The following is a 16972-nucleotide window of genomic DNA, read 5'->3' on the forward strand; positions in this document are numbered from 1 at the left end:
TTACTGATCATTAAGAGATTGCTTCATGGTGTTATAAATTTAGTGGATTACTCTTTTCATCCTAGATTCAGACAGCGGAATTGGACCAGGTCGAGTAGCCTACATTTCGTCTAAAAGTTGTTCCATTGCTGATGACAGCTATGGATGCTTGTCATCCAATGTACCTGCTTTGGAATTAATGGCTTTATTTATAGCTGCTGCAATGCACGACTATGACCATCCAGGACGCACAAATGCATTTCTAGTGGCTACAAATGCACCTCAAGTAAGTTACATATTTTCAGTTAATTCAAAAACTCTAATTGTGCATATACCTTTTAAGTTTTTCTTTTATAATGCAGTGGAACATTGAAATATGCATATCATTAATACTCTGCATGGAGATCTAAACTATTTTATTGTGCCTTGTGAGTTCCTTCGCGTACTTAACCAAAGAGTTTTGTCTTGGGAATTGATATCATATTCAGAATCCTTTGTATAAACTACTTCCTGAGATGTAATAGTGCCATACCTCTCACCATTCAAAACTAGGGTATCTTAATTATGATATCTGCAGTAGCACCTGGATAATTAAGATAGTTGCTGAAAGGTTGACGCCAACACCTTTTTCATTGTTTCATTTAAAAAGTTGTGATGGCCAGCATTTTATCAAGGGATTCACACACAGCTGACCTACTGGATTTTTGAAGGTTAGGTTAAAGGTTCTAATCCAGTTTTTTTCCCTCTCCACAAGAAGCTTGGAAATTACTTTCCGATTCCCATTCTTGAAAAATACAGAGCTTGTCAGAGCTGCACCAGTTTTCATTTGGGTAAGCACAATAGCATTAACCCGGAGGACCTGTTCTCTACAGCCATAGGTTTCTTTTTTGTTTTTAGCACAAACTAGAAACAAAAACATCAGAATACTTTACAAACTCCATTGACATGTGCAAAGAACAGAGTAAAAAGACATAGATTACAATTCACAACATGGTGTCCTTCAATAAAGGTAAGGGATGGTAACGGAGGAATGGTAAATCATTAGGTTATGCCAGATCCAAAATAAAGGAACATGATAAATTATGCCTTTGGAAGTTTCCAAAATAAAAAGAATTTGGAAATGCCCTCAGACCAGTAGGATTATATACTGGGATGGCAATTCCAGGAACAGCACATGCAAGTTGTGACTTTTTAGACATTTTTAAATTCTTTTTAAAATGTTTTTAATTTTGAACAACTCCAATACACCAGAAGATATACTTTACACATACAAAAATAGATAACGTAAAAATGAATGCAAAAACAAGATAGTACCTTGATGCCTTAAGCCTAAGAGAAAGGCAAAAAGGAAGAATAAATGTATCAAAATGTAAAAGACATAACAAAAGGAGAAAGTATAGGGATCATATATTGTCATAAGTGAAGCATATTAACAAGAAATTAAACATTCAGTTTGACCTAGCTGCGGCACTCCAGGCTATGATAGGGGACCAGATTTTTTCCCCTCGTCTTTTAGACTTCAGACCCCTGGTGGCATAGATTGCTGTCTCATGATTGTATACGCCCAGGAAGCGACTTAGCCACATTTCGAAGCTTGGAGGATCTCCATCTTTCCATCGTGTGGCAAGTATAATTCGGTATACAGCGGCTCCAATGAAAAGAATAGCTTCCTCATTAGGGTTCAGATTTAGCGTACAGATTTAGCGTACAATCATACCCAAGCATACAGATAGTGGGAGACTCCGGCAGTACTCGCCCAAAAACCTCCTCCCAAAATTCCCATATCATTTTCTTAAACAGTGTCAACTTGTCACATTCATAAAACATATGCAGTATCGTGGCAGGTCCACAATTACACCTAGGGCAATGGTCATTGCTTCTTTTCCCCCATGAGTATAATTTTGCTGGGGTATAGTAGAGATTATATATTGTTTTGTAGAGTTGTGCTTTTAGATTAGTAGGGAGCAACAATTGTGACATCAATGCCAAAACCTTATCAATGTCTATGTCTGGATTATCCAGTCTATTTGTCCATGACAGTTCAGTGGGTTCTATGTCATCTGGTGATTTTTCATGAAGGGAGATATAGATTGAACCAATTCTGGTAGATGGCCTGATGATATCTTCAATGAAAGGTATTCTGTTCCAGCTTATAGTGGACAGCTTGGAATTTAAAATAGTTCTTACTTGATAGAATTTAAGTAGTCCGTCACAGGTATATTAAATTGGTTTTGAACTGGGGTAAAACTAGACTTCATGTCTGTACCTAGGAAGTCATAAAGGGAGATGATTACCCGTCTTTCCCAGCTAGCTGAAATCATATCGTTTACATTTTGTAGAAGCAAACATGAGTGCCAGAGTGGGGGTATAGCGGCTTAATTTAGGGATTTGCATATGTTTTGTAATTTTGGACCAGATTTTCCATGCACCAGAGACAATTTTAAATTTAACTTTTTTAAAATAGCTACGCTCAAGTTGTCTTAAAAGTAGTCCTCTGCCTTTATAGCCAAGGGCTAATTCGTATACTGACGGTATGCCCGACTCCTCGCCATTAAGTATGGGGTTGACCATTGGGGTGAATTGTTGCAAAAAGGCTGCCGAAACATACAGAAATAGCTTGCGAATTGCGAGCCCCCCTCTATCAAATGGCAGGGATAAGTATTTAATCTTACCGTGTTGCCACACAAATTTGGAGATCTGGGAGTCAAGGGCTTTAATAAAGTTGTCTTAGACTAATAAAGGGATTGCGCGGAATAGATATAGTATTTTAGGAAAGATAGTCATTTTAATATAATTCCCCCTCCATAAAATAGATAGATGAAGGCTATTTACTCTTGTTAGGTCTTGTTTAATTGAGCCAATAAGAGGTTCATAGTTGATTTTAGTAATGTTTTGAATCTCAGCGGATATGCAAACCCCTAAATATGTCGCTTTTTCTGTTCTTCTGGTATCAATACAGTGTAAATTTTTTGGGCATAGTATGACAGTTTTGCTTTTATCAAGAGAGTAATCTGAATGGGACCCAAACTGGCTCGCGATTGCCTCAATCTCCATTATAGCTACATCGGGGTCTGGTGTTAAAATTGCCACGTCGTCAGCGTAAGCTAAAATTTTAGTTTCGAATAATCCTGTCACCACTGGTTTGGTTTTGGTGTTACCTAGGATATTTAGTATCAGAGGATTGATGTAGAGGGCAAATAAGATCGGGGAGCACGGGCAGCCCTGCCTCGTTCCTCTTGAGATGTTAAAACTGCCCGATTCACACCTCATAATTTGGAGCTTAGCCTTCGGGTCAACGTACATGGCTTTGACTGATTTAATGAAGCTATGCCCAAAATTATAGTGTTCTAGAATAGCCCACATGAATTCCCATGACACTCTGTCAAATGCCTTCTCGGCGTCGAGAAGAATTATTGACATCTGGCCGCCCGTGCTGACATATTATCAAATAATGAGATGGCTATGCGGATATGATCGGAGGTACCTTTCCCTGGAATAAAACCGTGTTGCCACGGGGGCAATGACCCCCTTAGCAAATTTGCCAACATTTTCGCGTAAAGTTTTGAATCAGAATTAATCAGTGAGATTGGATGGTAAGATGATGGGGAGTCGGTGGGTTTTTCCTTTTTAGCAAAAATAATAATACTAGTATCTTTCCAGGATGCGGGTGTATTTCCACTCCACTGTATCCCAAGAAATAGATCTAATAGCAGCGGTAGTATATTTTTACCTAGAATTTGATATAGCTCCAACGGTATCTTGTCGGGACCTGCCGCTTTCCCAGAGGCCAGCTCCGCAAGTGCAAGTTCAATTTCCGCTAATGATATCTCTTTCTCCAGATCGTTTTTAGTGGTATTGTCTAGGCTACTGTCTGAGCCGGTTGTAAAATCCCTGATAAATTTCTTTATATCCTCCCCGTTTGGGGCGATATCATTCTGATATAGGTTCTGATAATAGCATTGAAATACCTCCACTATATCTTCTATTTGAGTGTATTCTTGGCCATTTACCTTTATAGATGTGATTGCATTGTAAGAAGCCTTTTGTCTAGTTCGTAGAGTTAATTGTTTCCCGACCTTTTCCCCATTCTCGTAAATGTTTCTCTGATGTGTTCTAAATGTTTAGGCAAATTTCTGAGTTAACCCCTTATTTAGGTCGGTTTTAAGGATTAAGATCTGGCGAAGCAAGTCCGACCCATCTGTCTTTTGTGCAATTGCTGTTGTGTGAGCCGCTTCTAGTCTAGTTAGTTCACCTATTTTCTTAGTATACACAGAGGTCTGCTGCTTCTTGAGTCTGGCTACATAACTAAGGGCTTCCCCTCTAAGCGCCGCTCTAAAGCAATCCCATACAATGTTTCTGGGGGCGCTGTAGCGATTAATATCAAAGTAGCCCTGAGCCCAGTTTCTGATAAAGTTAATATAATCACTATTGACCAATAGTTTCCTATCGAATGTCCAGGCAGAGGGTTTCCTGGCAATGTGGGTTAAATTAATAGTGAGAGTTAGGGCGTTGTGATCAGAAATTAACTTAGAATATTTGATAATTGTTGTTTGAGCCGAGATGTCTCTAGTAGGAAATATATATTCGATTCTGGTATATTTGCTGTGGGGGTGTGAGTAGAATGTGTAGCCTGGATCCCCTTGATGTTTAAGGGACCAAATATCAACCAGATTGTAGCTGGTTATGAGTGAGCAGATTGCTTTGAATAGTCTAGGTTTTCGACCGGAATATGTATGTTTGGCTAGGTCGTTACAGGAAGAGCCAAGTGCAATATTAAAATCTCCAACAAAAATCAGTGGGCCGGGCCAGCCCGCCAGCTCCAATTCTAGGCTCTCAAACACCGAGGGATCATCTAGGTTCGAGCCGTAAACTGAAAAAAGGGTTAGCCCAAGAGCGAGTTCTACAATTACCCATCTACCATGTTGATCTAGGGCTTGTCAAAGAGGTTTTCCTAAGTGATTCTTGCCTAATATGGCTACCCACCCGAGTATTTGTCGTTTGGGTTGTAGTTGCCAGAACGTTGTACCCCTGAATTTTAAGTAGATTTCGCTTTTCCCACGGTAAGTGCGTTTCTTGAAGACATATAATGTCTAAAGAATTCCGCTTAATTATCTCGAATAGCCGCCCCCGCTTATCTCTGTCGTGTAGCCCTGCTACATTCCAGCTGCAAATAATTATTCTCCCCATGAAGCTAAGTAGTCTGATCCCTTGCTTACATTGATAGTTGTATTTGCATTACAAAGCATATATTTTTTTATTCTCAATTCGTTTTGGATTCTTTGGTATGGAGTTGTTTGTATTTTTAGTATTTTGTTCCCCTTCCCACCCAGCCTCCCCCTGCCTAGATGTGATGAGGTTGCAACACGCTATCAGGTCCCAACCAATATGCTAAAGTGTACAAACAAAAAATACAGGAAAATAGAAAAAAAAAGAGCTCATTTGTAGAATAAATATCAAACATTATGACACTTAATACCAGGTGCTATCATTCAGAATGCCAGCCTGGTTATTTCTGTGTATGTGACCCACACCTCAGAGTGCTAGTCTTTAGGAAACCCACCAATCCCACACATCATCAACAATATTACTAGTGGAGAGTGTCCATATTGTTCGGCAAACACAAGGGATCAGGCTAAAGTTAAATCACTTCATCAAATACTCCTGCTTTTTTATACAATAGTGGTTTGAGCGATCATTCTCCCCACTCCCCCGTTTGTAAAATAATTTTAGACTATTAAGGTATTCCTGTGCAGCAATCTCGGAGATGAAAAACTTAGTCTGCCCCCCATATATAACCTTGAGACGTGCTGGGTTATTGAGATAAACCGTTGCTTTTTTGTCTTGAAAAGGTTTTATAAGTTGGCGCAGTCTCCACCTTCTCTTAACGGTGGTATGACAAAAATCGGGACGTGAAAAGTATGTGATATCTTTGGAGGTACGCATAGCTTTGGGCCTTGCCTTCTCGAATACAGCCTGTCTAAGCAAAAAGTTGCCAAAATAGATTAGGATAGCCCTCGGATATGCTCCGGGTTTAGCGTTTTTTTTTTAGGGTGAGTGGCATGCGATGGGCACGCTGTATTTCAATGTCCCAGTTCCAATTGGAAAGCTCAGGCAGGGAGTCGCGGAAAAGGTTTATCACGAAGGGACGGGTGTCCTCCCCCTCGGATTTCTCGGGAACCCCCAAAATGCGCAAGTTGTTTCTGCGCTGGCGGTTTTCAAAATCCTCCAATTTCCATCTGATATCCCCTATCTGCGCTTCATTTGACTCAACCCGCTCTTGGATGGCGACAACTTCGGCCTCGTTAGCAAGGGTCCGGGCCTCAACCTCAGTCAATCGATCTCCGAAAGAGCTACACGTTTTGACCAGCTTCCGCACTACACCTTGTACTTTGCAGAGGGCCGCTTGTGCCCTACGCCCATCCTGCGAGGTCTCTTCGCAAGGTGCGGCTATCGCCTGTAAGACCACGTCTAATGATGCAGGTGCTGGCACGGTTGAAGATGTTTGATTTACTGGGGTTAGCTGTTTGGTGTGGGTATGGTCCCAGTCTAGACCTGACCCATGAGGCTTTTTCCCCCGCTTGCTGGCAGTTTTTTTCCTTTTGTTTCACCGTAGGGTGCTCCGCTCCCGCATCCGTCAAACTATCAGACTCACGGACTCATCAGTTAAGTATGAAGCTGACGTTTCACGCCATTCATCTTCCAATTCCGCCTCGTCAGAAAAGGAAAAGAAATCGCTAGCTTCTTTTTCTGGGTCATTATGTACAGTATTGACTTTGTCGGGGTTACCAGGAGTGTTAGTTGATGCGCAGCCATTGGCATTATTCAAATCTTGGTTTTATTTAAATCTTGGCTGAGGTTAGTGGTTATAATCACAGATTGTTTAGAAATGTCTTGCTTAATTATACTAAGACCAACCTGCAGCAATGCTTGGTCTCTGGCTGAACCACACCTTATGTCTGCGCCTGCATCAGTAATTGTACCTAAACCAGATCCTCTATCCATTGTAAGAGGCATTGCATTGTCATAGATCGCCACAATATTGCTATTTGTACCAAGTATTGCAGTTGTGCTCACCTCGAGGGTTTCTGGTACCTGTGGTGAAATCAAACTGTCAGTCGCGGCAGCAGCGTTATCAGTTTCTCCAGCTTCAGTGGTTTCAGTGGTTTTGTCTCCTCTTATCGTCGTTTGGAGGGCTGGGCTGCTTGGGAGGCTCAGTGCGGGGCTGCTTGTGCTTGAGAAACCTGCCGCTGCCTCCCCTGGCCCGAAAGCGTATTGGAGCCTCTCCGCATTAGTTCTACAACGGTCGGCCCTGCGGTGTCTTTCCGTGTATCTGTCTTCCGGGTCACGGTCCCCGATCTGGAGGAGTCGGGTGCTGCTGCTGCCTCAATTCTGTTAAGCTGCGCGGGTGTATCTGGCTTCCCCGCCTTCTCCTGTGCGGGAGTCAATCTCTCAGCCCCACGTCGCTCTGCTGCCTCCCGCTGAGCCTGTCTTGCGGCCCTCGCACGGGCTGCTGCCGATAGGGTGGATGGAGCAGCAATCTTCAGAGCCATCTCTGCTGGAGCTTGCGTCCCTTCCTCACGGATCTCCGTGGCCCCTGTGTGGTGAGTACATCAGTCTGGCTTACTTATTAGTGTTGATGAGCTTCGTAAGATATGCTTTGACTACCCAACCAATGTAGGAGTAGCAAGCCCAAATTGTATGGCGCGAGGTGGGATTCAGATCCATTCGGGTGTGCTCAGGGGTATCAGTTAACCTGCGCCAATTCACATACTTCCATCGTCCAAAGTTCAGTCCCCCTGGTCCCCGATAGTCTCCATAGAGAAAAGTGTTTTCAGGCAGTGATTAGCGTGGTCAACTTGGTCACTCAATTGTCTGCCAGCTTCCAGTCGTCATGATAGCGAGATCAGAGCTCTTTCAGCATGACTGGTCAGGAGCCTGATGCGTGAGCACTGCGATCCGTGTCAGATCGCCATCTTGCCTCCCTCCTCGTGCCTCGAAACGTATGTCCTTCCCAAGGTCTTATTGCATTCTTTCCACGAGAAGAGCCGAATTTTTTTTTTTAAATTTTTGTTGAAACTTTTTATTGAAAATAGAAACATGAAAACAAACCAAAACATAGCCAGGCATGACAATAGAAATGTGTCACCAATTAGTCCGTGGGGGGGGGGGGTTACAGACGCAAATCAGATATCATCACAAACAATAAATCGGGGGGAGGGGGGGGGGGAAAGGAGACCAGAAGTATACAAAACAGTTATATTCCTGCGGAGGAAACATCAGGTTGGGAGGAAGACAAATCAATATCACATTCCGATATTGGGGGAGCACAGATATCGCCACGATATGTGTTCCACTGAGTCCAGATCTTCCCCCATTTGCCAGGTTTGCCACGGGAAACATAAACCGTTTTTTCTCGAAACATGCACCAATCCATGTTTTGTTTCCACCCCAGGACTGTCGGAGGCCTCTGGGCGCCCCATAGTCGGGCAATGTCACGCTTGGCAATCGTGTAACCTAAGGTTGCCCATCGAAGCTGCGCCAGATTGTAATCATTCGGCTCCCAGACGTTCAACAAGCACCTTCGCGCTTCAGGCATCAGTCGCACACCCGTAACCTCGCTCATTACCGCATGTACTCGATTCCAATAGTTCAGCACAGCAGGACATTCCCAAAGCATATGAAGAAACGTAGCCACCATGCCGCATCCACGCCTGCACAATCCATCCGCCGAGAACCCCATTCGCACCAGACGCGGACCAGTCACATACACCCTATGCAGAATTTTGAGTTGGACAAACCGAAGGCGTGCCGGAATAGCCACCTCTTTCGGGGAAGAGATCGCGGCTTGCCAATCTTCATCATCAAGCTCCAGACCATCACTGGTCCACAACCCTCGGAGGTCTTCCAATAAATCAATCCTGGTATTAATCAGTTTTTTATAAATGAGCGAAATAGTGCTATCGGGGATATGCCCATCTAGTATCCGATCTTCAAGCGGGGATGCTTCCGGCACGTCCGAGCCTCGGGGAAAAACAGACAAGATTGCGTGCCGGATTTGCGCATATCGAAAAGATTCCTTATCATTCAATCCATACTCCACTTTCAATTCCTCAAACGTTTTGATTCTATCCTTGATCCACACATCATCAACCCTGCTGATCCCAATCATGTCCCACCGATCGAATCCCTTCGATTGCCAAAGGGAGCCAAGTTTATCCGAGGCATAGAGTGGAGTAGCCCGGGTCAGCCTGTCAGCCCATCCCGTGGCCGCCGTAGCTCGATACCACACCTGTACCGCCGTTTTAGTGGGACCCGTCAGAGATCTACCGGCTGACTTCGCGTATAAAGCCCTGTTGTAATCGCCGCCGGGCAGCAACCATTTATCCATCGCAAAAGCCGGGTTTAGTGAATGAGCATAAGCGCCGTGGTTGATGGCCCCTAGTTGAGAGGCCCAATAATAGCGTCGGATGTCAGGGAGTGCGATGCCACCATCGTACCAAGGGAGCGTGAGTTTCGAAAGAGCTATACGAGAACGGCCCCCCCCATATCAACTGTCGCTGTAGACTTTCGATCTCCCGGAAATAACCGGCTGGTACTACGTCAAGCGTGTTTTGCAGCGCATAAAGAAATCGGGGGAGCGACATCATCTTAAACAACGCCGCTCGTCCCAGGGGAGAGAGAGGAAGTCTGTTCCACGTTTCTATATCCGCTCGAAGACGTCAGAGAGGGGGCAGCAAATTGCGCTCGTAACGGAGCGTGGTGTCCAGGGTAACAAAGATTCCCAGATATTTGAATCCCTCGAGTACCACCGAAATCGGACATCCACGTGGTAGGAGGGGAGCTTCGCCGGAAAGAACATAAATGCAAGATTTCGACCAATTGATGACTAGACCGGAATTTTTATTGAAAGAAGTCAAAACGTCGAAAAGGACGATCAACGACGTTCGAGGCGACGTAAGGTATAAGAGTATATCATCTGCGTATAGAGATATACGGTCTTCAAATCCCGGTGACCATCTGATACCCTTCAAGGATGGCTCCCATCGCAACCAAGCCGCCAATGGCTCTAAAGCAAGAGCAAACAGAAGTGGGGACAGAGGACAGCCCTGGCGTGTACCCCTACCAAGCGCAAAGGAGGCCGAAACACGCCCATTCGCCACTACATGGGCCAAAGGATCAGTATAAAGCAGTTGCACCCAACGGATAAAGGCGGGCCCAAAACCAAATTTAGAAAGGACCGCCCAAAGATAAGGCCACTCCAGCATATCAAACGCCATAGTGGCGTCTAGAGACGCCAAGATGGCCGACTCCCGCAGAGTCCCGGCTCGCGCCAGGACTCCATGGAGGCGCCGAAGATTAAGTGCCGTATTGCGATGTGGTATAAAGCCGGATTGGTCCGGGTGAACAAGATCTCCTATAACAGAAACTAAACGAGTAGCAAGAACTTTGGCCAAGATCTTAGGTTCAACATTGATAAGGGAAATAGGTCTGAAGGATTCGCAGCGGTCACGCGGCTTTCCCTCCTTATGGATAACCACTATGGAGGCTAACCGTTGATCAGGAGGAAGAGACCCTCTCTCAAGGGATTCCAAAAACATCGATCGCAAATACGGCGCCAGTACGTCCGGACGGAGCTTGTAAAGCTCAATGGGGAGTCCATTAGGGCCCGAGGCCTTCCCGGAGCGGATCGATCGGATAGCGGTCGCAATTTCATCAACCGAGAGCGGAGCTTCCAGCAGGTCCCGTTCCGGGCCAGACAAGCATGGTAGTGAGATATCACGTAGAAGCAAACGCGAGTCCTGCTCTGGTCTATCGGACACAGGGGAGTACACTACTCAAAAATGATCGGCGAACCGGGCAACAATCCCAGCAGGGTCAGTGATATTTTCACCATTCACACCAACTATGACAGGGATAACTCGACTCGCGCATTCTCTTCTATCCAACCAAGCAAGCAATTTCCCAGCTTTACCCCCCACATCATACAGACGCCCCTGCTGTTCACGACTCATCTCTTTCGCAGCGTCAGTCACAAGTGCTCTATATTCGTGCTGTTTTAGGTCTAACAAGTGCAGCTTCTCAGGGGAGGCTCCAGGATCCAACTCTCCCTCAAGGATGGAAAGTTCAGTTTCAAGACGGACAACCTCCTCCCGCTTACATCTCTTAACATTGCTAATCGATGAGAGGGCTTGTCCCCGAATGACAGTTTTATACGCCTCCCACAAGGAGACAGAAGAAGACACTGAACCCACATTTTCGGCAAAGTAACAATCGATCGCTTTAAATAATTCCACTCTAATCTTAGGATCACGGAGGTACCATGGGTTAATCGGGGCAACCCGACCTCCTGACCCCAGACGAGCGTTCACAACTAACCACAGCGGGGAGTGATCCGAAATACCCCTGGCAAGATGTTTCACCTCCCCTATGAGGGAAGCCTGGGAGGAGGGCATCAAAACATCATCCAATCTTGAAAGGCTGCCATGGGCCCGGAGTGAAAAGTGTACTGCCGTTGCCCAGGATGATGTAAACGCCAGCAATCAGTTAGCCCCAGTGCCTCCAAGAAGTCCCCCAGCCAGGATTGAGATTTAACGAGGACTCGGGGAGGGTGATGATCATACATGCCGGACACTACTGAATTGAAATCTCCCCCTACTACAAGCACACCCTCGGGTACTCCCAGGATAACTTTCCCCAGATCAGCATAGGTCGTAGTTTGGAGGCCTGGGGGTATGTAAACCGAGAGCAAAGTAATCACCCTCCCTTCCCAACGCCCTACAATAGCGGCATAGCGTCCCCTATCATCAAGCATAACGTCATCAACAGCAAGAGGGAGGGAGGTCCGAACCAGAATGCCCACCCCTCTGGAGCCGGAAGTGAAACCCGAGTGGGCTATGAGACGGTATCCACGCCTATTCATGGCGTGGCACGTATTACCAAGCAAGTGCGTTTCTTGAAGCAGAACCACATCTGGAGACAAGCGTTTTAGCAACTGCAATACCACCCCCCGTTTAATCCTGTCTCCCAACCCATTTACGTTCCAACACAGAATGCGTAGTCCCCTATCCCCCATCCCAAAATCCACCCCAGGTCTCCCCCCACACCAGCCGCGACACTGCAACATAGAAGATCATCAGTACTATGCCTTGAATAAAACAAAAAAACTTAAAGTTAAACCCCCCAACCCCCCCGAACAACATCATACCCCCCACCCCGCACCCCTGCGTAAGACTCGAAAGCCACCCCAACTTGCAGTGTGCCTGTCGCCCTAACATACAACTAATCTACGAAAAGAACCCCAGAGGAGGAAGACACACCGACCCCCTCCCACACCCCAGTAAGACAACACAATAGCGGACAATCGTAGCATAGCATCAAACCACTGCCGAAAGTCAATACGTTGGTCCCGGAGCCGATTCACTCCCTATTCCTGCTCCATCAGGCCGCCCTCTGCTCCACCGGAGTGTTCCGAATGATCAAATTGTTCCTGTCCAGGGGGCAACGAGTCCAACCAGTCACTAGCAGCTCCAGGATGGTCAAAGAAAAATGTTCTGTCATTGTGAACCACACGCAGACGAGCCGGGAAAAGCATGGCATATTTCATGGCTCTCTCTCTCCGTCTCTTCTTCACTCCTTGAAATCCCAGTCGCTGCTTCTGAACCTGTTGGGTGAAGTCCGGGTAGAAGCTGACCGCGGCGTTTTCATATTTCGTAGGGCCCGATGTGCGGGATGCCTGCAGGATCGCATCTCTGTCCCGAAAGTTAAAGATCCGCGCAATGATGGGGCGCGGAGAAGCTCCCAACTTGGGAGGGCCACTTGGGATTCGGTGGGCCCGTTCCACTGCAAAAAACTTGCTTAGGCCCTTGGGCGCTAGGTGATTCAAGACAAGGTCCTCCACCAGTAGGTCCACCGCCAACGAGTCCGTCGTCTCCGGGACACCAACCAACCGGACGTTGTTCCGCTGTGCGCGGCCTTCAAAATCGTCCAAGCGTCGGGAGAGGTAGTCACGGGCGGATCTCAAATTACCGACCTCCGTCTGTAATTCAGAGACGTCGGCGACAAGACTGGATGTCTTCAAGTCAAGGGATTTGACCTTCTCGTTAGTCTTTGCGAGGTCTGCCCTGATCAGAGTAACATCTATAGCAACCGTGTCAAGCTTGTGGGTCAGGGCCTCGTACTGTTGTCCCAACACGGCCTTCATCCCAGCAATGGCGCCCATGACGTCTTTCAATGACGGTTCTTCACCCAACAGGGAGTCATCCCCAAAGGTGGCCGGAGGCTTAGTCATGCCGCTTGGAGATCCCTTAGTGAGGGTATAGCGATCCATAACGTTGGACTGCACAGGACCTCCCCGAGTTGCCGGTCTGGTCTTGCGTCTCTCCGCCTCGGGCTTAGTGGCCATTTTAGGTCGTGCGCCCCGGAGGGTATTTTGAGACCTAGTAAAAATGGCTACACTCGATGCGCCCGGATCAATTCTGAAAATAAGTGGAGGGCCGGCCACTGATCAAAGTGCGGCGAAAGTCTAGATCACCAAGCGATGACGCGACATTGAAAGAAACAAGTAACCAGGGCGACCAAGGCAAAGTCAGTGAGGCCAGACCACAGGAATCGAAACTGAAAGTAGAAGACCGGGCATGGGAGCCTCGCCAGGGCCGTTGTTGTTCGATTACCACTGGGCTGGCAGAGAGAGCAAGCCCGGGGCAGTACCCTGGAGCAGGCCAGAAATGTTCAAAAGTCCTTATCGTCGGCTTCCGTGGGCCAATTCGCAGTTCGAAAACGGATAAATGATCAGCAAGGTCACGACCACAAAAGCCCGTCGTCTAAATCAGGATAAGATGCAGGATAATCGGTGGAGGTGGCACAGGTCCGGGAGCTCTGAGCTCACGCGACCATCTTGGGTGCGAGCTAAGCTCCTCCTCGAAATTTTTTAATTTTAATGCTACTAGACGTTTTCTTTCATTGAGGCATTTAAATTAGATGGTGGAACTGGCATGAACACCCTTATGAACAATAGAAGCAATCCTCAAATGTGTATGCTGTTTAATGGAGTAAAATAGCTTTCCAATTCAGAAATGATGCAGGTTAGTGTTGGAGTCCTTACAACCAGTCTGATAGTTGCATGAAGCATAGTCCTCAAGTGTGCAAACACGATTTGGGTAACCCGTTGATCAGAGAAACATCAAAAGCTTGAAGCAGAAAGCAAACTCAGATTTCTTAGGGACCACATGTTATGAGGATGAAAATAAGTAGAAGTGACTAGTTGATAACAGAAAGATGCCCAGTGAAGGAATAATCAAGCCAAATACTTAGATACAGCTCATTGTCATCTATATACTTCGAGTCCATGAGGCGGATTATAGATGAGTGCGACATTGTGGCTATTTGTATGCTAGACCTGAGTGCCCCATTTGATACCATATCCCATAATATTTTGGTCAGGCTGCTTTGAAACAGTGGTATCGGTGGCAAAGCACTGCTTTGGCTGACCTCATTTCTGCATGGGTGCACCTTTCGGGTCTCACAAAAGACATTTCACTTGATGGTTCCCTCTTTTCAGCAAGGAGTGCCACAGGGCTCTTCATTGAGCCCAACCCTTTTTTATTCATGTCTGTCAACCCTTAGGCGGAGATCATGGAGCATTATGGTTTCACCAACATTTCATGTGTTCATTATACGCAACTCATCATCACCATAATCTCAAAACAGCGCGCTCATGGCCTCTTCTCACTGTCTGTTATTCAGAGGTTGGTGCTTGGATGGACCTTAACTGTGCGAAGCTGAATGCCAGGAAGACAGAGGTCCTGGTTCTGGGGAAGCTCCTCAGTATCTGGTCCAATGCTTGGTGGCCCGACTGTCGGTCCTCCACCATCCCCAAGGTCAAGAACCTGGCATCTGGTTTGGTTAGAATTTTTCTTTTGATTCCCAGATCATTGCCCTTGCGGGAAAGTGTTTCAGGATGCTGAAATCCCTGAATAAAATTCTCCATGTTCTCCCTGATTCCACCCAATAAACTGTTGTCCAGGCTCTGGCTATATCCAGATTAGACTATTGCATTGTCCTTTAGACGTAACCTGAATCTTGTTAGCAAAAAGCAATGATAGGGCTTAATGACCAAAAATAAGTAGGATTCTGTTGAGGGACACATCTTTAATAAAATGTGGTTGCAAACTGAAGGTTTGCTGAGCTCTCTTGCTTCTCTCGGCTTAAACCACAAAGAGAAAATGTTTTTTGATCCAGCCTAGATCCTCCTTTTTTACCACCTCTGCAATCTAAATAACTCTGGCCTTTCTGACTTAACCATGGTGTATTAAATGGAATTTAGCCATTGGATAGAATTAACTCTATCCAAAGACAAACAGTCCATGATAATTGACCAATTTAGTTCTCGTTCTGGGTATGTACAGCTCAGAATCCACCTCAGCAGGGGGTGTAGAGCTAAAAGGTCCGAAATATACCCCACACCCAGCTCAGTGTGAAACATTTGTGAAGCTGTAGAATGTGGAATTGGATAGAAGTAGTCTTCAAAATTTGTTCTGATGGATACATCTGCCAGTGGATTCCTCTCCTTGTGAATATCCTCCTGCGTCAGCAACATTCGGAAATTCGTTTTGTAGCTTCGCGCCGACGTGGTCGACGTCACAGAAGCACGGTATCGCGCACGGCTCCGCTGACGTCAACGGCTCCATAATAGGCCCATGTCGGCGTGATGACATCAGTTCGCTTTTTTCCGCGTCGTCGACGCTAATGGTTTTTGAGGGATCCTCTGTAGCTGTTTAGTAACTTTGTTACTGTTTGTTTTTATTAGTGTCTTCTTGCTTCTTTTTCTCCTGTCGAGATGTCTACGAAGAAGACCGGTTTCAAGCCGTGCGGAGAATGTGGGAAGATGATGTCGATCACGCACCCGCATGAGGATTGCATTTGGTGCCTGAGTTCGGACCATGATGTTCAAGGGTGCTCTTCCTGCAAGAAGATGACCTCAAAGGCCCTTCGTTAAAGAGAGGCGAAGCTTCTGGTTGCCAAATTGAAAGGTAAAAAAGAGAAGAAGTCTTCGAGGTCGCGTTCGAGGCGGTCGAGGACGAAGTTGAGGTCTCGCACGGCTTCGCCTTCGAAGTCATCGTCGGGGCATGCTTCTAGATCAGCAAAAAAGAAGCACAAGAAGAGAAAGCCCGGATCTCGACATCACTCTGGGAAGGATTCGGATTCGAGACCGAAGTCGCCAAGTAGGAGACGTCGTAAAGAGATATCCCCTTCTCCAGTTGTGGATCCAGTAGGTGAAGTTTCGCCTGTGGAGTCACACGGAGCATTCACCGGCTACCGTGTCGAATCCCTCTCCGGCGCCGTTTCGATCTCCTGCTCGAGAGGAAGAAGAGGCTCCCTTGCCTGAGGGTTTGACGACTCCGGCTCACCAACCCGAAGAAGAGGAAACTAATCCGGTGCCTCCTCGAGGGCAACCTGTGGGTCCTTACTCACCTTATCCAGGCCCAGGTCAAGACCCTACACAGTTTTTAAACTCTATGTATGGTGTCTATTTGAGAGCTATGTACCCCTCTGGAGCACCGGCAGGTCCCATGGGTCTTTTGGCATACAACCTGGGAGTCTCCAGTCTTATGCTCCAGCTCCGTTTATGCCGGCGCCCACTCCGCCTTGGCATTTCTCTTCGACGCCGATACCTTTATCACCGGGGCCGGCCTGACCTCGAGAGCTTCAACCTGTGCTTCCAGATCCAATCTCTGCTCCGGCTCCATCAGTCGATCGCGGATCCGCCGACGCCGCTCTTCAAGGAGAGGTCGAGGCGTGATGCTCAGCGTCTTCTCGAAGAACAGAGGTACAGAGAGGCTGAGGTCGAAGAAGGTGAGCTGCAGGAGGAGGATTATTTTGATGATCTGAGGGAGGCTAGCGGATTGGAACTATCTCCAGACAGGGAGCTATCCTCTGTCTCGGGTGCCCCTTCAAAGGACGTTGCACCATACCATGTGGTCATCAAACAGGCAGC

The 16972-nt window shown here is 46.6% G+C and overlaps 1 protein-coding gene across 3 annotated transcripts in view; it reads left to right on the top strand.

The window, feature by feature from the left end:
• The window catches only part of PDE3B (phosphodiesterase 3B), a 1530363-nt gene that overhangs the window by 1191449 nt on the left and 321942 nt on the right, over positions 1–16972 (top strand). For all 3 annotated transcript variants that reach the window (XM_078681018.1, XM_078681020.1, XM_078681019.1), the window contains one exon: positions 66–265. In XM_078681018.1, the coding sequence (XP_078537144.1) occupies positions 66–265 (200 nt within the window). The remainder of the gene's footprint in view (positions 1–65; positions 266–16972) is intronic.

Source organism: Lissotriton helveticus, chromosome 3_1, assembly GCF_964261635.1.
Source record: "Lissotriton helveticus chromosome 3_1, aLisHel1.1, whole genome shotgun sequence".
Taxonomy (NCBI): Eukaryota; Metazoa; Chordata; class Amphibia; order Caudata; family Salamandridae; genus Lissotriton; species Lissotriton helveticus.